Source organism: Triturus cristatus, chromosome 2_1 (assembly GCF_964204655.1).
Source record: "Triturus cristatus chromosome 2_1, aTriCri1.1, whole genome shotgun sequence".
NCBI lineage: Eukaryota > Metazoa > Chordata > Amphibia > Caudata > Salamandridae > Triturus > Triturus cristatus.
The window spans coordinates 494,736,381-494,758,172 of NC_140581.1; the positions used below are offsets into that span (position 1 = coordinate 494,736,381).

Here is a 21,792-nt window from a genome sequence, read left to right on the forward strand (position 1 = left end):
GCAGAACAAAGGTACAGCGATGGGGACTTCCTTTGTGCCCACATACGCAAACCTCACCATGGGCATGTGGGAGGCAGAACAAATCTGGTCAGATGAGAACAAACAGCTGATGGAGAACATTGTACTTTGGGTACGTTACATAGACAATCTGTTTTTAATCTGGGAGGGAGATATGGAGAAACTAAACATCTTCCTCAAGAATCTCAACAAGAACAGCTTTCAACTTCAATTCACCTATAACATCAACAAAACAGAGATCGACTATCTAGATATACATATGTACATAAAAGAACAGAAAATATGTACCACACTTTTCCGAAAAGCCATGGCGGGCAATAGCATCTTATCAGCGAATAGTGCGCACCCTAGATGCTTGAAATGGAGTGTTACCTACGGTGAATTTTTAAGAGCACGAAGGAACTGCTCAGAAGAAACAGAATTCCTTAAACAACTAGATCAAATGTAAAATAGATTTATAATGAGAGGATATCCCATCGCTGTGCTAGAGAATGCAAAATCAAGAACCATGCAAAAGAAAAGAGAAGCCTTACTATATCCCAAAAGAACAACCATAGAACAGGATAATGACTCTGAGCATAATAAAGTAAGATACATTACACAATTCAATTTATCAAGTAAAACTATAAGGAATGCGCTACAAAATTATTGGAAATTCTTGAGACGGGATGATGACCTAAAGGAAGTGACATAGGACCATCTCAATATAACATACAAAAAGGTGCCTTCCCTGGGAGACATCCTTACACACAGCCACTATCAGAGAACAGATCAAGGTGGCAGCAAAATGCAATGGCTAAGAGCGAAGGGATTTTTTAAATGTCTAAAATGCAAAGCGTGCAGATATGGCATAAACCAACAGAAAACTACCACTTTGCTGGGCGAGCAAAAACCCATCAGAGAGAGGATTACCTGTGAAACCACACATGTGGTCTGTGCCTTTACATGCGAATGTGGCAAGGAATATATAGGAAGTACTGTGAACAAACTGAAGCTTCGCATTTTACAACATCTAAGGGCAATCAAAAATGAAGACTTTGCATACGCAATCACCAAACACATCTGGAATGCGCACGAGGGCAATTCTGATAATCTCAGATTCTATGGAGTAGAACATATCCCTCTTAACATTAGAGGGGGAGATCGGGACCTCCTGTTAAGGCAAGCAGAGTTTAAATGGATCATTATGAAAGGGACGGAAATACCATGGGGTTTGAATGCAGATGCAGAACTGCATAATTTCCTATGATTAACAACATGAAGAAAGTTTATTTCTACAATAATGACTCTCAGTTAAAACCCTAACCTGTTTATTGTATATATCTTGGTTTCACTTTTTGTAAGAGATATCATTTAGCCAGCAACAGCACTTGAAGAGTTCTAATTGAAGATATGAGCTTAACATTTAATCCTTATCAGAACATCTACATGCAATATCAGGAACATAGGTTAGACCCATGTTGGTTCCTTATAATTACTTTAATTGTAAAAAAAATTGCACAATCTGTTTAATTATAATCCAGTCAACAAATGCCAATGAAAAATTGGTTAACTAAGGAAAGGGAAAAATGTTAGATTATGGAGATTTGTATACAACAAGGCACTTCACCGTGATTTGTTGACTTTTTACATTTCGAACCTCCAACCTATAGTTTCCAGTGAAGTGATATTGATATTTCTGTATCGTTTGGACCAATTCATTGTTGATTTAAATGGTACTTTACACATATTTTGTAAATTTTGACAATGAGACATTACTTAGCTGGTTTGATGGAAAAATATAATGGGCTGTAAAGTTGAATATCGGAGGTACTTTACTGAGAATGGGCTACTTTGCTTTGTTAATTTTATTTGGTACTTCACCAAGATTTGATAATTTTGTATCCCCAAAAAGTTATCTCATCTCTTCTCCAACAGAGGTATTTATACTGCTATATCTCTTTCCTCTTAATGAATGACCAAACATTTGTTGACTGTGGATTTAACAATGACACACTATGAGAATAACAGGAGAGCAGGTCTAATTGATATGGAACTCCAACATTAGCCAAATACTTATGTAAGTTTAAAACTTCCTATTTTCTGATTATGAAATAGCATGTCATGCCGAATACTTATACGAGTTTTAAAAGGTGTTTTTAAGCTCATACTCATCCTTCAGCCTTTAAGTGCTTTATGCTAGTGGCTATGTTTGAATGTCTGAATTACAGTTCCTTTAAAAGATGCTCTTTATTTGGGACTTTTTTTGTAACTGAGGGCGGGTCAAACCAACCTCTTTTTAAACACCCTGCACCTATAATCACATGACCCGGACGAAGGCGTCTGGCCAAAACGCGTAAGTCATTTGTTTGTTCCTTGATGCACTTGGCACTTTGCACGCTTTATAAAGAAAATCAAATGGAGAAAAATAACTGAAAAAATAAAAATAAAAATGGTAAATGCTGAACAACTTTATCTTGCCTGCATTTTTGCTGATGAGAGTGCTGCCTTTCTGTGAGCCTCTGGAACTCTTGGTGTTTATGGTTTGAGGAAAACACAGGAAATCCCTTTCCATATATATATATATATATATTACCTACTAGCGGTTGCCAGTAGGTAGTTATAGTTAGGACTATGTTTCCATAGAAAAAGCCCTTTTTGACTTAGCTGTAACTTTGGCATTGTTTGACCAATCTTCATGAAATTTTCCCAATAATTCATGAATGCACGTGCCAACGCAAATTCTCTGATTGGCTCGACGCAACCTGAACAGAAAGTTGCGGCAGCCATTTTATCAATTGGGAACGGTTCCCTGGGCTGAAAATTTGTTCGAAAGCCCACATAAAGGGTCAGGTTGGAGATACTCTGACCCCATGGTTGAGAATTAGGGGTGTTAGTGACACAAGTTATATGTCCAAAATTGATTTTTTAATCACGCGTGATATTAACCCCTCCAGTGTACTGTTGCGCCGACATCGCAACTATCAACGTCGTCATGAATATTGGTGTAAATATAAAAAAATATATCAGTGAATCATTAATATGTATTGTTATAGAGATATTGAGATTCTGATAAATGTTTTTATAGAGTTATTTAGATATTGAGTTATGTACTCAGATGGTTAGAATTTATTATATAGGTATAATTTTGAATGTAGTGGTGGCTATTGAATTCCTGCTCTTGTTTTCCGTTTTCACGACGTGTCCGGAGGGATCATAATTACCAACGTCGACGCGAAAATATAAAATGGGTTTTAGAGATGGTTTTTATAGAAACTCTCTAGAAAAACATGAGTTTAGAGAAAACTGTAAGAAACTCTTAGTGTGTAAAATACTGTAGTATGTGTGTATATATGTATTTTAGACTGTATGAAAAAGGCACGATCAGCGCGGCTAACGATGTCTTCGCAATGACCCGAATAACCACGAAAACGGAAAATAGTTCTGAAAGATGGTTTTTAAAGAAACTTGTCTAGTGCAATGTTCAGAATGGATTTTTTACATATGATTTTTGGATGTGTTGGTGGTCATTGAATGTTTGCCTTTGTTTTACGCTTTCGCGACATGTCCGTGGGAATCGCGATTACCGATGTCATCGCGGTCTCCGGAGTCACCACAAAAATAGAAAATATGTTTTAGAGATGGTTGTTCTAGAAATACACTAGAAAAACATGAGTTTGAAGTATACATTAATAAACCCCTACTGTGTAAAATACTGTAATATGTGTGAATATATGTGTTTTCACTTTATGGAAATGGCACGATCGTCGTGGTTGACCGAAAACCGAAACTAGGTCTGAAAGATGTTTTTTAAAGAAACTTAGTAGAAAAAAATGAGTTTAAACATGCTTTGATTGAAGAATGTATATAGTAATATGTGTAAGGCAATGTTCACAATGGATTTTTTAACATATTATATTTGTATGTGTTGGTAACCATTGAATGTCAACTTGTTCGGGGGGATTGCAAGGGCAAATATAAAAAATGTAAAGAAAAAAACAACGCTTATTAATCCACTGAAGAAAATGCAAGCTTATACAAATACCCCTAATAGAGCCATTTTAGGTAGAAAATACCATTTAAAAACCTTAATAATTCAATAAACATATCATAGGTTACATGGATGTTATAGTTGGGAAATTGAATTTGAAAAACCTTAGAAATTCACTAAATAAAACAAAGGTCACAGGGACATTATGGTGAGGATTTAGCATTTTAAAAACCTTAGAAATTCACTGAAAAAAAACAAAGGTTACAGAGGTGTCATAGTTAGGAAATAGAATTAAAAAGAACCTTAGCAATTCAGTGAAAAAACCAAAGGTTACAGGGGCGTACAAAGCCAGAGAATTACAGCAGTTATAGTTTAGCTGAACTGACTATAACTGGCATCAAAGGCATGCATGTATACTGCAAGGCATACGTTTAAAACCTAATGTTTATTTCCCCAATATTTTGTTATTCTATGGTTGCTATCAAACTGCTAGTTTGTATAGAAATTAAAATTATTAGAGACAACCCCCACTGCAGTAACATGCCTGTCGGTATTTATTTTACATTCTGTTTATAATATTGTAATCAGTACCTTTACCAACCAAAAGAAGAAAACCTTTAATAAAAATGGTTTAAAAAAGGTTTTTAAAGCTAACCTCAACCGCTGTCTTACTTTTTAAATCCTGAGTTTGTGCTCCTCTAAACTGAACACTCTTAAAATACAATGCCTACCAGTATGAATGTTATGGACGTCTACACCTTGTAGACCTCATTGCCTCATGTAGCATTTCCTTTACACTGATTTACACACGTATGATTCATTGTCTCTTTATTACATTTGTTTTTGATGTAAAGTGCTCTGACTCACTACACTTGCATGAGTAGCGCTATAAAACAAATGAAATACTTGAGCGAGAGGGGCAAAAGAGATGAGGGGCACTGTTAGAAGGTGTTAGCGAGTGAATCTGTGGAGAAGGAGGTCATTCACTAAAGCCGGCCCTGGCTGTCCCTGCTGGCATGCCAGCTAATCCCGGATATAAAAAGATAACAGGAAACATGCTTTTATAGACATGTTTGTTTCCCTTCCTTCACAGGGATTTTCGGCTATCTGCTGGAAAATAACAATTCATGCCCTCTCTTTGATTGCTAGAAATGCTGTGAGCTAGAAAACTGACAACATATGGAGACACAAATACATCTCACCTACAGCCTACCTGCCTATTCCTGCCCAAAGAGTGTTGGCCTTATGATCTCCCACTGTTAAATGCTACTGTGGTTCAAACTGACTTCAATTACAATAGCAAACTATGGGAACAGAGACTGGCCTCTTTCCATAATATTAATTTGTACCTTTTTCTATAGTGCAAATATAGCTCTCAGGCGTTACAGCGCTTTATAGTCAAAACAGTTTCAGTTACAACTTTGAAATCAGTGATGCCATTTCAGATGTCATCAGTGATGTCATGAGTGATGTCACTGACCATGTCATAAGTGATGTAATATGTGACGTCATCAGCAGTGCATTGCGGGCGCGCGAGTTATAGTTAGCTGAACTAACTATAACGGGGGAATTTCAATGGTTTTGTACAAGTGAAAAGTCCAGCTAACTATAACACCCCTGAAACCTATGGTTTTTTCAGTGAATTTCTGAGGTTTTTCAAAATGCTAATTCCTAACTATAACGTGCCTGAAACCTATGGTTTTTTCTGTGAATTTCAAAGGTTTTTTAAATGCTAATTTATAACTATGCCTACAGAGATAGGACATGTGAAGAAAGAAGAAAAAATGCACAGAAAGAAACAAAAGAAGTGCAGAAAGAAGCAACAGAAGTCCTCAAATACGAAGATAAGTGCAGGAAGAAGGATAACGTGCAGAAAGAACAAAAAGAAGAGCAGAAAGAAGCCTTGTTGCAAAATCAACCTGTACCCTCAACTTTTTCAGACGGATACTGGTGGTAACTGAGTCTGACTAACCAGTCCTAGAGCCAGTGCTATGTTAAAAGACACTTAGAATACAGTGAAAACACCTACGTACACTAGGGAACATTATGCGTTGGGGTCCCCCTGTGATTAGCATGACCTCCTCTGTAAGCCCCTAGTATATAATAGGGCATGGGGATTAAAACTACCTCTTAAAACAGGCCACAGGGCGTTTTTGCACATGTTAACTCAGGCCCCGTCCCCTCCCTTCACCACGTTGTAAACACGCCCTGTGTCCGTTTTTAGTTGGGAGATTAAGTTCATTTGAATCCTGAGGGTCCCTAGGGTCCAACTAGCCCACTAGGTACCTCCAGTAAGTGCCACAGAGCTGCGTTGCAGAGAGGTGTAAAAAGTGGCACGGCCTGGACCACCTCTCTGCAATGCCGCTCAGTGGCGCTTACTGGAAGCACTTGGTGGGCTAGTTAGCCCCCAGGGGCCCTCAGTATTGAAGGGAAATTATATCCCCAATTTAAAACGTGCCATAGTGCGTGTTTGCACACGTCACCTCAGGCCCCGTCCCCTCCCTTCACCACTGTGTAAACGCGCCCTGTGGCTGTTCTAAGTTGAGAGATTAAGTCCCCTTGAATCCTAAGGGTCCCTAGGGTCAAACTAGACCACTAGGTACCTCCAGTAAGCGCCACAGAGCTGTGTTGCAGAGAGGTGTAAAAAGGGGCTTGGCCTCAGAACACCTGTCTGCAGCGCATACTGGAGATGCCTGTTGGGGGCGCGTTTGCAGAGTGCTGCACGGAGGGGGCATGGCCTCCGGCACGATGCCAGTCTTTTATTTATTTTAATTTTTTAAGAAGGGGGGCTGCGTGGTTCCCCTTCTCATTCTAATTTATTGGCCCTGATGACCCCATCCCCCAGGGCCTGTCTCCTAATTATATTTTTTTGACCCCAATCCCCAGGGCCGGCCACTTTTTTTTATTATTTTTAAAAAATATATATTTATAGACACACCTAGGACATGCTGGACAAACCGTACGTACCTATCACCATGACGATTTGCGTGATATTCATTAAAAGGCGACTATGCATGCAATGAATCCACGTGGAATGTATTTACACCACTAGTGAAGCTCTGACATGTCTGATGCCCTACCGTGCCTAATCCCGGTAGACACCCTTGTCGTTTATTTATACAAACATGGGTAGCTATTGACGGGCACATTTAATACACATGCACACCAAGCCATTCAAAGGGGATTCGACAAAAATTCGACCAAAACTATGCAAGAAACCCCCCTCACGGTTAATAAAACACACATCCACTGCCGGATGTGTAATACTTTTTATTTTACTCTCTGGAAACGGGACGAACATCACTTGAGAGTCACAGCGCGCTCCTGACAGAGCCCAATGCTGTGTTACACCCACCATTGCTTGCCGAGTGCCACACACCTCTGTGTTGTATTCCACTAGCTAGGGCATATGCTATGACACTCTCTAGCCCATGTGCACTGTAACACCAGCCCGTGAATATGTCATGCCACACTTATCTTCGCACGGATTATATTGCCCCATCTAACGTGCCTTCCTCGATGCCTATGTTATAACGCACAGTGCTATGCCATACATATTACAATCTGGGATCCATATCTTTGTCACAGTGCATATGCAACGTTACACTCCCCAGCACATATTTTATATTACAACTTTAGAGACTAGTTAGGTTACACAACACTGCCCTGTGCATATTACACTCCAAGGCGCATATCGCATAGCACGCGCTAGTGCCTGTGCTATCTCGCGCTCTCCAATGAATCTGTCATTGCGCACAATGTATTGCATATTATATTTCACGCCTGGTTAATCTTATATCACACTTTTTGGTGCATAGTTTATACCATACACTATATCTAGATTTCATTTTCAATCGTGCTCTCAGGACTATGTTCTATATAACACTGTGTTCACCTACCCTTTTCACGGGCATTACATTTTGCGATAGGGGGTGGAGGGTCAGGGGGTGTTTCTGCCAAGTGAGCCCGGAGTCACAGTCACAAACGTCCTCTTCTTCCTGAATAAAAGTGAGATGCTGCATAATTGTTCATATTTTAAGTAGTTCGCACAGACACAATGTTTAAAAACAATAAAGTTCCTAATACCCGCCTTCTCTGAACAGTTACTTTGCTGCCCCATGCCTCTCCTCCCTATCCTCTGTTGTGTGAATCCATGGACTAGCCTCCTCCCTCCTGCCATGCATGGTCTGATGTGCTGCCACTTCCCTCAATTTAGTATGATGTACCAGTCCACTCCTGCTGCCCTCCATTGCCCAATTCTATGCCCCATCATTGACCTCCTGCTTAAACTATGTGCTTAGCTTGCTGCCCCTATTCTCCTTCCCCCTGCCCTCCGATGTCTTTGTGCATGCCCCTGCTCCATCCTTTTTGGCCACCATGTCCCATGGACCTGCCACTCCTATCTACTCTGAGTGTTCTGTTGAGCTGCCACTCCCCTCCCACCTGCCTAGCATTGTCAGATGACTGTAACCTGTCCCTGCCACCTCCACCCTGCCTGTCCACATGCCATGCCCCTATCCTCTTCCTCCTGTCCTACATGGTCCATTGTACTGCCACACCCTTCTGCCCTCCCTGGTCTGTTGTACTGCAACTGCTCCTCCTGCCTGCCCCGTGTGGTCTGTTGTGAGGCCCCTTCCCCTGAACTTTCTTGTCTGTGCACACGTCCTGACCCTCCCTTCTATCCTCCCTCGTCCTTTGTGCATGCCCCTGCACCCTCCTTCTTGCCCATCATAGCCATTGTGCTGCCACTAACCCTCCCACTTGCCATGCATGGTCTTCTGTGCTGCCATGGCCCCTCCCACCTTCCCTGTGTGGTCAGTTAGCTGCCCCTGACCCCCTCCCACCTTCCCTCCATGGTCTGTGTGTATGCCATCACAGTCTCACTGTTGCTCTTCATGGTGTGTCTTGCTTCTAGTGCCCATCCTGCCTGACCTCCATGGCTATCTTTCTGCTCCTGCCCTGCCCCCTTGCCCCCAGCCCTCTGTTTACATGTGCAGACCCCTACTCCCTCCCTCCTGGCTTGTCTGTTCCATTGTAATGCCCCTGATCCGTCCCTCCTGCCCTTTATGGTCTGTTATGCTGCAGCTTTCTCTCCTGTCTGTCCATTATGGTCAGCTAGCTACCATTGCCTCTTTCCCATCTGTTCTCTGTTGTCCATGTGCATGGTCCTGTCCCCTCCCTCTTGCTTTCTATGGATTGTTGTGCTGCACTCCCGTCCCGCATGCGCTGTGTGGTGTATTGTGCTGCTGCAAACCCTGATGCCTGCCTTGTAGGGTCAGTTTGGTGCACCTCTCCATGTCCCTCCTGTCCTCTGTTATCCGAGTCCATGTCCCTATCCCATTTCCTTCCATGATCCAATGTACCATACTTGCGAACATTTTGAACTTGGTAAGAGGGTGATTTTGAAAAAAAACTGGGGTATTGATTTTGCCCTTTGAGTTACATTGAAAAAGAGGAGATTGTAGACAGGAGACAGATCAAATAAAGCCCATTTGAGCTTAAAAACATTGGACGTTTCCTGGCTGAATCGGGTCTGTTGGCATGTATGGTTGTACTACCATTGCCTCTTCCTTCTGCCCACAATGGTCTATTACATTGCCACAGCCTCTCTTGCAAGTCCTGTATTGTTGGTTTGTTGCCCCTGCCCCCCTTTCCACTGCCCTCCATAGTCTGTTGTGCTTCCACGGCCCTTCCTGCCTGCTCAGTGTGGTTAAATTGTTGCCTTTGCACCCTCCTACCTGCCTTCAATTTTCAGAGTCCGTGCCCCTGGCCTCTGCCTCTCAACAGTATCCTAATGAACAACTAGATTGCTAAAATTCTATATTTATTACAAAAGTGTGGAACGCCTGACATCATCTTGATGTAATCAAAACTGTAATACCTTTCCTTTAGAAATTTCATATATGAGAGGGTCTTAATGGCATCAAAATTATGGTTAGTGCTCTAAAAGACTAAAATAAGGACATATTTTCTGAGTTTTCAAATAGCGACAAAGCACTTTTAAATTATTTGTTATCTTTATGTTTTTTTATCCAGTTGACCACTTGATTAAATGTTGCACTTAGGGGAGAGGATGTGGTGTTACTTCCAGAACTGCAGACTTTGCAACTGGGGAACCAGGTTGAAGTTTCTGCTTCAGCTCGACATTCTGTGATTCTGGTCAAATCACTTAGTCTCCCCATGTCTACAACCAAAATTAATTTGTTCTTGTGTGATGTAACCAATGCTCATGTAAAGCACTCCAATACCTGAAAAGTCTGCACTATATAACACTGCAAAAACACAAAATAATAAGTGTTTTGCACACTTCTGTCATTGGGCTATATTTGGGCTACATCTGGGTGATTTTGGGCTACATTTGGGCTCTTTTGTCTCCGGTGGCCATCTTGGGAGATTTATTTGTTATGAAGTTTCCTAATTTCCTCATGTACTGCAGTCTCCTCAGTGGGAAATGCTTTCAGTTTTTTACTTCGATTCCATCATGAAGGTATTCAGATATGTCACACATTTGCCATAAATTCTGAATGTTAGCACTCTAGTTGCTCATTAGATCACTGTAGTAAAACCACTGTTCACCATGGAAGTCTGCTCCTGGTATTAAAAGTGCATGTTTCAGTCTGCATGTCAGAATGTTTTAATGAAATAGAAGAGGATTTGAGAAGTCACTCAAAATGTGCCCTCATTTTCTTTCTTCAGCATTAATCATAATTTCTATGGCAAAATGAACCCCCTCATTGTGTTCCTTTTTAAATTAAATGTTTTAAGTGTTACCAGTTTATTCCAATCAAGATGGCTTCAGGTGTGCCATACTTTTGTCATAATGAAGACAGTAAGCTCTCTAGTTGTTTTTAAGAACATTCTATGACATTCTGTCATTGGGCTATACTTGGGCTACATCTGGGTGATATTTGGGCTACATTTGGGCTCTTTTGTCTCTGGTGGCCATCTTGGGAGACTTATGTGTTATGAAGTTTCCTAATTTCCTCATTTACTGCAGTCTCCTCAGTAGGAAATACTTTCAGTTTTTTACTTTGATTCCATCAAGAAGGCATTCAGATGTGTCACACATTTGCCATAAATTCAGAATGTTAGCACTCTTTTTGCTCATTAGATCACTGTAGTAAAGCTACTGCTCACCAGGGAAAACTGCTGCTGGTATTGAAAGTGCATGTTTCAGTCTGCATGTCAGAATTTTTTAATGAAATAGAAGAGGATTTGAGAAGTCACTCAAAATGTGCCCTAATTTTTCTTTCTGCAGCACTAATCATACTTTTTATGGAAAAATGAACCCCCTCATTTTGTTCCTTTTTAAATTAAATGTTTTAAGAGTTACCACTTTAATCCAAGCAAGATAGCTTCAGGTGTGCCATACGTTTATCATAAGTAGGACTGTTAGCGCTCTAGTAGTTCTTTGGAACACTCTGGGAAGCTGCAGTAGAACACAAAGGAATCAACTGACAGTCTCTGCCCTTGTTGGATGTACATGTTTTACTGAGAATGTCAGACTTCATTCTCACATGACTGAGAAAGATAATGTGAATTTACAGAAAATAAGCTCTCAGTTTAGCTTATAGATCACCTTCCAAACCTCTGTGGTAAAAGCATGAGAAAATATTTTTCTCTCAATCATGAAATCCCAGCAGAAGGCTTTTTCACATGGTGAAATCACCTTAGAACATACCACAATTCCTAAAATAAGTATGGTACCATCAACAAATGATTTATAATGTAACTAAAGTCTTAAAACCTTCTATTAACTGCAATGCTTTTTAATGAGGTGCTATCATGTATATTGGTCCCAAGATGGCTGCCAACACTTCTTGGATGAAGTGCTGACAGCCAATCAGATCTCAGGATGAGATGTGTGGTTAGGCTCCGCCCACATATATATATGCTTTTAAATGCTATTTTCTCAGGAAATACTGAACAGATTACACCAGACCTGCAAAAGGCACTTCCTTGACCTTATGGCTACCTCTCTGCCAAATTTCAAGTAATTCTGTTCAGCCGTTCGGGCTGTAGCTGTGTCTAAAGGTCCTATGGAAAAATGCATGGGGAAAACGCGTTTTGGGACCCCCTTTTTTCTCGGCCCCTACTTGACGAATCACCCTGAGACTTTCAGGGTAGGAGCTGAACGGAGCGCCCCATTAGTTTTGAAAATTTCGCGAGGATTCGTCAACCGGCGCCAAAGTTATTCAAAATAGAATTTTGAGATTTCCTATGGAAACTAGGTTGTAACTATAACTATCTACTGGCGACCGCCAGTAGATAATATATATATATATATTCAAACGCTCCTTTTAACAAAAGGGTGACGACGCCTCGTACAGTTGCTTTCCAAACTTTTTATTCAGCCTCAAGCAATTTCTTCCTGTTCAATGGAGATCTGTTCCACCAAACATGTGGAACTGCGATGGGCACCTGCTTCACCCCAGCTATGCGAATTTGCATACGGGCTAGTGGGAGGAGCAGGTGATATGGACGCAGTACCAAGTGGAATTGGAAAATCATATTATGCACTGGAGTCGGTTTATTGATGATTTATTTTTGGTGTGGAAGGGCACATAGGAGCAGGCAAAGAATGTCATCAGTTGAATTCAAAAGAATGACTTAAACTTAAGATTTACAAGTGACATCAATAATACCAGTGTACATTTCTTAGATCTCACAATTTATATTAAGGAAGGCAAAGTAGAAACCAGATTATATAGGAAATCATCATCAGGGAATATGTTGCTCCATGCAATAAGTTTCCATCCGACTAATCTGATAAGAAGCATTCCGTATGGGGAGTGTTTAAGGACAAGACGGAATTGCAGTGAAGAAATAAAAACTAAAAAAGAACTCAACCATCTTAAACGTAGATTTAAAGCGAAAGGGTACTCGGGAGAATGGATTGATGCCTCAGTTTGCAGGGCTTCTTAGAGGAAAAGAGAAGAAATGATCTTTGATAAAGATACTAAACAAGTTAAGGATGCAAAAAATCAGAGCAGATCAATAACGACGTTTAGTAAGCAGCAGGATAGTTTGAGAAGTATTCTAAATAAACACTGGCATGTTATCAAGAATGATCCAGTCTTGGGTAAAGTTGTGCCCTGAAGACCACAAGTAACGTTTAGGTGAGCCAGATCTTTTAAGCAAGCATTGGTAAGGAATAATCTAAGAAAATTCAAATAACAAAAACAACATGGTTGAGTAGAAGGCAGGGATTCCTAAAATGCTCAAAGTGCAAGGCATGTTTGCACGGGATCAACACTGGGCAATGCAAACCAGGCTTGTCAAATGTAATGAGAAAGATCAAAGGTAAATATACCTGTAAAACAGAGTTTGCTGTATACGTGCTGCAGTGCCCATGTGGCCTGCAGTACGTGGGCAGCACAATTCTAGAAGTCCACAAAAGGATACTGCAGCATCTTAAAGCAATTAAAAATGGCGATCGAACATATCCTGTTGCTCGCCATTTTGAAAGGTTCCATAATAAAAATGCTAAAGGATTGACATACTTTGTGGTGGATGTGGTGGCAGCAGACATACGAGGCGGGAATCGGGAGAAGAAACTCAGAAAACTTGAATCCCGCTACATAATCGAGCTGGATTCTAAACAGCCAGGAGGGCTTAATATAGAGGAAGACTTTTATACGCACTTGTAAATGTAATAAAAGGACTAAAGATATATGAGATTTGCCTGAAAGATTGCGAAAAAAATGTAATGGTAAAATAGAAGTTTTAAGAAAATACTATCACTTTTACACGTAACCAGACAGACAAGTACGACAATAGACAGGGTCGGATTGTTTTAGATGGAGTACCATAATGTGCCCACTTGGGCTCAATGACACATAAGCTGAATAAGTTGTATTTTCACCATTTCTGTAATTTAGGAGCGAAAATATATCAACAGTGTATTGTCATACGCCCACTTGGGCTTGAATGCTGATGTAAAGTAATTAGATGCATTGTGATGGGTTCCTAAATCAGCAACGTAATTATATGTGAATTTTGAGGACTAGGTACACAATGAATGTAATAATGTATATTCATGTGGGAGAGAGAAACGATGCATTAATCGAAAAAAATGTAATTGTATATTGTACCTTTGACTCTAACAAATTGGTTACAATGAACAAAGGTGGCAAAAACAGTAACAAGAAAGCGTATTGATACAAGCTGTGAATATTACGGGATCACTATGATTTAAATCTATAACGGATGGGTTAAATGTCAATGAGCTACGAGTCTGTCTTCACTACAGTTTTATTGTAGTCCACACATGACACGTTATTCACGTAAAAAATAATAAAAAAATGGCTGCTTTTTTGCCTCGGCATTGGTGAGCAAGGCTGCTGTGCAGCTGAAACGTGTTCAATGGTGGACGAATAAAAAGTTTGGAAAGCAAAAAATGGTGGGCGAATAAAAAGTTTGGAAAGCAACTGTACAAGGCGTCATCACCCTTTTGTTAAAAGGAGCATTTGAATTTATACGGACCCTCTCTCGTGGGGTTCTTTAAGGAGACGCGCCCTTCGGTTAGGAGGCAGCGAAGGATACACGAGAGGAAGTGTGGAAGATATGTATATAATTAGAAAATATATTTTTTTTAATTGTTGCCACCGTTCATTATTGTGAATCTGTGAAAAAATATGTTTTTGATCAGAAACATAGCTTCTGTGATCCACAAGTGTGATAGTCCCTTGCAAGCAATAATATCAAAACTTATTAAGAATAAAAAGCAGTAAATCACGCCAACCACATAGTTCATTTGCAATTTATAGTCCTTATGAGTTAGTACTAGTAGGTCTGACAACTACTGTTTTTTAAATCTCTGTTTTTGTACATCTCTCTGTGACTTAGGAATGCTTTTCCTCTTTGAGGTATACACTAGGCTTCTGTGATGTTAACTTATCATGATTTCATCAGGATAAATGTTTTGTGGCATCATTTCGTGGGATCCAGGTTCAAATGCCATATGATTTCACTTTTTGTGATGTCACTAAGGTCTAAGAGTTGGTGAGGTCACTTCTGCTACCCCTAGCTTTTTGGTGAATCGATGTTCATGTATCTCAGTAGAAGTGTCTTAACTGTAAAAAACATTAACCCTAAAATTGATCACCCTGCAGCTTAAATATCATGCAAATCTGTGTGAATGCAAATTAAGATAAAGTCTTGAACGAAACATGGCTTTATCTATCAAAAACAAAGGTTAAAGTGATGTTATTATTAGGTAAGGTGATAAGTATTTAGCTTTTGTTACAAAACCCCCTAGAAATTCACTGGAAAAAACAGTGGCTCAGAGAAGACAAAGGGACCTGGCTAAATAAGACCACCAAGAAAGATTTCATAACCTGTAACAAATGCAATGCTTGAAAGAACAGTGTGGGTGTGTCCGAATGTAAAACCTTAGCAGACAATAAAAGCAGAAAATAGATCAACAGATCACCTTTAAATGAGACTACTGTGTATATGGGTTGGTTAGGCCATGTGGCAAGCAGTACCTGGTAAGCACAATTAACCCACTTAAAAAGAGGATCCAATAGCACTACCATGCTATAGGTAAAAATGACATGGCCTACTCAGTAGCCAGAAATGTTAAAGAAGTACATGATGGCAATAGAAATCAGTTGCAGTTTTCTGGAACTGAAACAATACTGCCAAGAGAACAGGGCGGCGATAGAGTGAGAATCTTATGAATTCTGGAGTGAAAATACATCCTAACAGACTAAAATCCCAGAAGGCCATAATACAGATGAAGAATTAGCAGTACATATATATTAGTGTTTCTCCCTGTAGCTGATTAAATTTCATGTCATAACATATGATTGGATACCCGCTGAGGCTGCATTATGGAATACATAGTCTGCTCACTAAACATCCACACCAGGCTGAATTCATGCTGTTACCCACTGGGGTGATATTCTATGAGTAATTAATTATATGAACTAGAAATGAGGTGTTAGGTTGACAAATAAACTTACAATATAAGATTAACTATATTGAAATAATGAAACACCAGAGTACGAATAGTACATATAATCATACAAATGTGAATCACATTTGAATTGCTTAATGATTTGTAATTTGATATTATATTGAAACAATATTTGAATTATAAAAGTATAAATGAATCACATAATTGTGAATGGAAACTATGGAAAGATGACTAAGATGTTTTCCAGTTTCATGAAGGATTGAAGTACTGTTACTGTTTTCACTATTCTGCAAAGAATCACTTTTTTAAAATGACAATTTGCTTTTTCTAGCACCAAGTGAACAAGGCTCAAGTCATGCCGAAACGCATCTTGCTTAATTGACATTTTGCCCAGGGGTGCGATAATTCTTTAGTCTCACTCATTTGTTTGGGATTTTCGAAAATTCAGTACGGCTCCTCTCTGCAGTTTCACTCTATTTTTGTAGATTACATGTAAGAAGTGGATTAAATACTTTTTGCCAACTGTTTATATATGAGGGGTGGATCTATGTTTCTAAGAAAATGTATTCATCACATAATTTATTGTATAGGCTACAAAAATAGTGTATAACCATCTTGCTTTATTCATCTAATTACGTGTTATTCTTGGTGTAGGATTCTTATGTTAAAATGTCTGTGATTCACTAAAATTATGTATGTGTTGCATGTTATTTTGTGCACATATCTTTCTGTGGTAACGACTGAAGCAAAATCTGTTTGGTCAAGTCCACATTTCACAAGCAGCAAAAATGGTAGAAATGGATTCACCATAATATGGCACCAGTGCAAACTGTCTGTGGTATGGACTCATCTTTCCTGCTAAATAGTGTTTTGGTGAGTTAATAATTTCCACTCAGAAGTGACATTTGTAACTGGAAAATAACTTTGATAATAATTTGAAAATGTATTTTGTGTTCAGTAAGAATACATCTCCACTTACAACATGGAATGTGGTGCAAAAAATCTTCCTTTTGATTTAATTCTTTAGACTGATCATGCTTGTCTTGCTCTCTGTCAGTGCATCACTTCGCTGTTACTGATGATTATATGAATTTAGCCCATCACGTGCTCTCTTTGCTGGTGTACCTGGAATGTTAACCTGTTTACTTTCATTGCTTTTTGACAGCTGTGTGGAAAAGAATTCAACAGAATGCACAATTTAATGGGTCACATGCACTTGCACTCAGACAGCAAGCCCTTCAAGTGTCTCTACTGCTCCAGCAAATTCACCTTGAAGGGGAATCTTACCCGGCATATGAAAGTAAAACATGGCATCATGGAGCGCGGCTTCCACTCTCGAGGTAAGCACTGGAAATAAGTGTGCCCATGCATGCGCATCAGTGCACCAGGACAACAGCATACCGCAACAGTACGCATCATTGTGAAAAGCATGGACTGACCATTAGACAGGAATAAACCCCAGTTATCAATATGTGATTATTAAGTGACAATTATGCTCGGTAGCATGGCAGGTAAAACCAAGCCTATTTTGCACTTTGACATTCTTTGCTTCTACCTTCCACTTACTTGTATTTTCCACGTAGATTCTCAGTCAGATATTATGACTCAGAATGTTCCTAGAAAGAGCAGGATGGAAAACGGACAAAATCTCAGACCTCACATTCTCAAGCTGTCACAGCAGAGCTATCCCTCAGGTTAGGCAGGCATAATCTGAGGTTCAGACACATCATCCACCACCTAGGTTACAGAGATCTTACCGGTTCAGAAAACAGACATATCCTTTAGGTCACCAATTTAACTTTCCCAGGACTCAGACAATATATATCAATATGGGTAATTGAAATGCTTCTGCCTGAGTCATGAAATAACCACCATAGCAGCAAGTGCCACGTGGCACCAACATAATGATACCACCAAGTACAACCCTCAGCATGAATCTTCACTTAGATATTGCTTTTAAATGCACTATGGAAATTCAATTATTTTATCCCCAAGTAACATTTTGATTTAAAATAACCATTTTTGACAAGTTACCTGATTTTTCCTCAAACAGAAGGTTAGCATTTTGTGAAATGCATACCATTTTCTCCCATATGTCAAAATTTCATTTTATGTAAATAAACTAATTACTGCAAGCAAAAAATGCTGGTTTCTGTACATTAAGAAAAAGGGGTGGAGGTGTCCTAGCCGTCACATTCAAATGCTGCTAAACCAATTTAACAGACGAAAGACCATCAGTTCAATTGATATGGGCTTGAAGCATTTATTTGCTACTTTGTTCTGTACACTTCACTCCACATTTAATCATGGGTCAGGTAAGTGCGGATACGTTTCAGTCAAGAGCAAATTAGAGCAAATTATACATATTAAGGCAACAAATGAAACAAAGACATACAGACTTTGTGATGAAGTAATGTGATGTAACAAACAATACATGAAGCGTGACACATAACAACAATTATCTAAACATTATATCACCAGTATTAGTTCACAAACGGAGCAGCTACTAGGACAACCTTTAGCATCCACATTGTGTAACAAATTCGAGAAGATGCTACCCATTGGGAAAAGAGACATTAGGCCCAGTAGTGAGACAATTCAAATAACATTTCTACTGGGGGAAACCTAATTAAAAGCGAAAGTCCCCGCATTGTGTAATGCCGACATGTTGCAATTCCCAAGGTGGTTTGTGGGATTCTCATCAGCGCGTGGACTGGTTTATCTTAGAAACAAAAAGGGGGTATGAATTATACACGAGGGGGGACTCTACACTTCCCAATTACTCAAGTTATGTAGTGATTGCTCAAAAGTACCTGATTGAATAGAGAAATAAATTTGCATGTTGCAGGCAAAAAGAGGCTGGTTAAAATGTGGATGGCACGATCTAAAAGGAGAACGGATCCACCATCAGTCATGCACATGGTTTGGTAAATGTAAATATTTTGTAACTGGAGGAACAAGAAAAGTCACTTACTTGCCCCAGACAGGCGGTGCTTTTACAAAAGGTATAGCAATGCTTGCTGTCAGTTAAATGGAAACTTAGTTGTACTTTGGTTTGATGACCAATAAACAGAAATGAGTGCTACATCAATAGAGTATTGAAGTGATAAATCCACGAAGCACAGCGAAGTAAAAAGTAAATGAGATTTATTCAGTACAGAGGTTTCACAACTGCAGAGCCCAACATTCCAAACCTCTCACCCAACATTCTATTGTGCACTCCCAATAGTTCCAGGGTGAAACCATATGTCCAAAAATACAGGAGTGGAACATACCATTGAAACGGGACTAACATTGGATATAACTAGATACAAGAAATGAATTGACAGTCAGCAATAATCATAATTAATTATAACACATCTCCCTTATCCGAAAGAGAGATAAGGGGAAGCAGAGGAGGGAAGGAAGGGGGAAAAGAAGGGAGAGAGAGAAAAGACAGTGGGGAGGAGAGAAGGAAGGAAGAGAAGAGAGGCTCCCCTAGGAGACCCTGGGGGAAGAAGAGGGAGAACTGGGTGGCAATATCCTGAAAAAGGAGGGTTGAATCCAGACAAAAATCCCTCTGCACAATTTCCTGAAAAAAAGGTTATTTCATGACATAATCCCCATTCCACTTAGGCACATTCGTTTTCCTTCTACTGCGTTCATCCTTCGAGGTGGTACCTATATCATTAGCGCATTCACTGCCTTGTCACCACTATTTTGCATACAATGTGGCACCAACCTGTCCATGCTCCATATACGCCCGTCCACCATGACAACTACATTTTTTGTCACCTCCTTTACTCTCTCCGGACCATAGTATTTGTTATACTTGTTCTGGCTATTGTCAGGTTTCTTTGCTAGGACCCATTGTCCTACCTTCCAACTATGTTGATTGGCACCCCATTTGTAGTCGTAGACTTGTTTGTACTTCATTTGATTGTGCGCAATTTTTTCCTTGGCTGCTTGTCTATCCCATTCGAATGAGTTGTTTTCGAATAGCCAGTTTGGTGTAAGTTTAGAGCCAGGTTTACACCCTCTCAAAAGACAAAAAGGGGAATAATTAGTCACACTATTTGGCGTAATATGATATGACCATAACATGTCTTTAATGGACTGAACAATAGGCTTCTGAGCAACCATAGCTATTTGCAAAGCGTCTTTGATCAGTCTATTACAATGTTCCACCAGCCCGTTTGCATGGGGGCAATATAATTGAGTGGAAATGTGCTTGATGGCGAGACTGACCAGGAATTCCTTCATTTCCTCCGACACTAACTGGACACCGTTGTTGGTGATAAGGGTGTGGGGAATACCTTCACTGGCAAACACCTCAGAAAGGAAACAAATTATGGTTTTAGTGTCCACTCTATTGACAAACTTGATGGTGATCCACTTCGAGAAATAGTCCACTAATACCATAATGAATCTTTCCTGCAGGCCTGAGATTTGTAAGGGACCAATGATGTCTAAACCTAGTTTTTTCCCAGGCCTTAATGGGAATTTGCACAGGTTCCAGGGGTGCCTTCCTAGGGTTTTTAGATTTATCACTGAGACCACAGGCATGGCAATGTTTCACTAATTCCTCTATCATGGTGTCCATATAGGGGAACCAATAACCAGATCGCAACTTACTCTTGGTAAGATTTCTTCCCAGATGACCTACATGGGCTATTTCGCAAATGTACCTTCTGAATTTTTTTGGGGTGGAATGATCTTGTCCGACTTAAAAACATTGGTCCCTGCAATAGACAGTTCTTCCCTTACGTTCCAAAACGGCTGTATTTCTCTGGGAAAGTAGCCATATTTCTTGGGCCATTCTTTCTTGATATTTTTCGTAACCACTCTCAATGTGGCATCGCCGCACATGTGGCTATCCCAATCCTCTTTTAATATGGTGGGTATTAAAACTTGTAATAAATCAAAGTCTTCGACTACCCCTTCTTCGAGTTTATCTATGGGTAGACGAGAAAGGAAGTTGGCTACGTGATTCTTAGTGCCAGGTACCTATTCCATTTTAAAGTTGAAACTCTGTAAAGACACCATCCATTTGCCAATTCTGGGAGTGGTTTTCTCAATGTCTTTTGAAGCAAATAAAGATACTAGAGGCTTGTGGTCTGTTTTAAGAACAAAAGGTATTCTCCACAAGAAATACTTGAAATGATTAGTGGCCCAAAAACATGACAGAGCCTCCTTTTCATTAGTAGAATAATTGATTTTTGCCTCTTTCAAAGACCTGGAGGCAAAAGCAATAATCTTCTCTTTGCCCCCATCCATTTGAGAAAGCGTGGCACCAATTCCCCTGTTACTGGCATCTGTAGTGAGAAAGGTGTCCCTGGCACTATCGAAGTTCCAAATGCAAGGTGCTGAAGCAATGGCTTTTTTTATGTCATTGAACGCACGGTCATGGACAGGTAGCCAAACAAAGTGTGTCCCTTTTTTCAATAAGTCCCTGATGGGTTGTACCACCTCTGAAAAGTTCTTGATGAATTTCGACATATACTCTGCCAAACCCAGAAAGGATTTTATCTCCTCTTTGTTGTTGGGAGTGGGAGCTTCCGAAACAGACTCAATTAAATTCATTTTTGGTTTCATGCCTTCACTGGACAGAGTATGGCTCAGAAAGTCTACAGATGCGACACCAATTTTACATTTTTCTTTCTTAATGGTAAAGCCATTTTACTACACGGGTGTGCTAAATTCTTTTTATAGAATAAGACACACACTGACACATCCCTTTCTGTTTACACAGAGAGATGTGATGCGGTCCGTTTCTGTGCAAACTTTAAAGGAAACAACTCTTTTTACCGCTTTGTGAAATTTGCAGCGGAGCGGCGCTGTTCAAGCTATATGTTCACCTTTTGAATAGACTGAGAGCTGAAAGGAAGCATCAAAGAAAACA

The 21,792-nt window shown here is 39.8% G+C and overlaps 1 protein-coding gene across 2 annotated transcripts in view; it reads left to right on the top strand.

Moving 5' to 3' along the window:
* Positions 1-21,792, top strand: part of ZNF366 (zinc finger protein 366) — a 498,300-nt gene that overhangs the window by 448,762 nt on the left and 27,746 nt on the right. For both annotated transcript variants that reach the window (XM_085632350.1, XM_085632351.1), the window contains one exon: positions 17,077-17,251. In XM_085632350.1, coding sequence (XP_085488476.1) covers positions 17,077-17,251 — 175 coding nt within the window. The remainder of the gene's footprint in view (positions 1-17,076; positions 17,252-21,792) is intronic.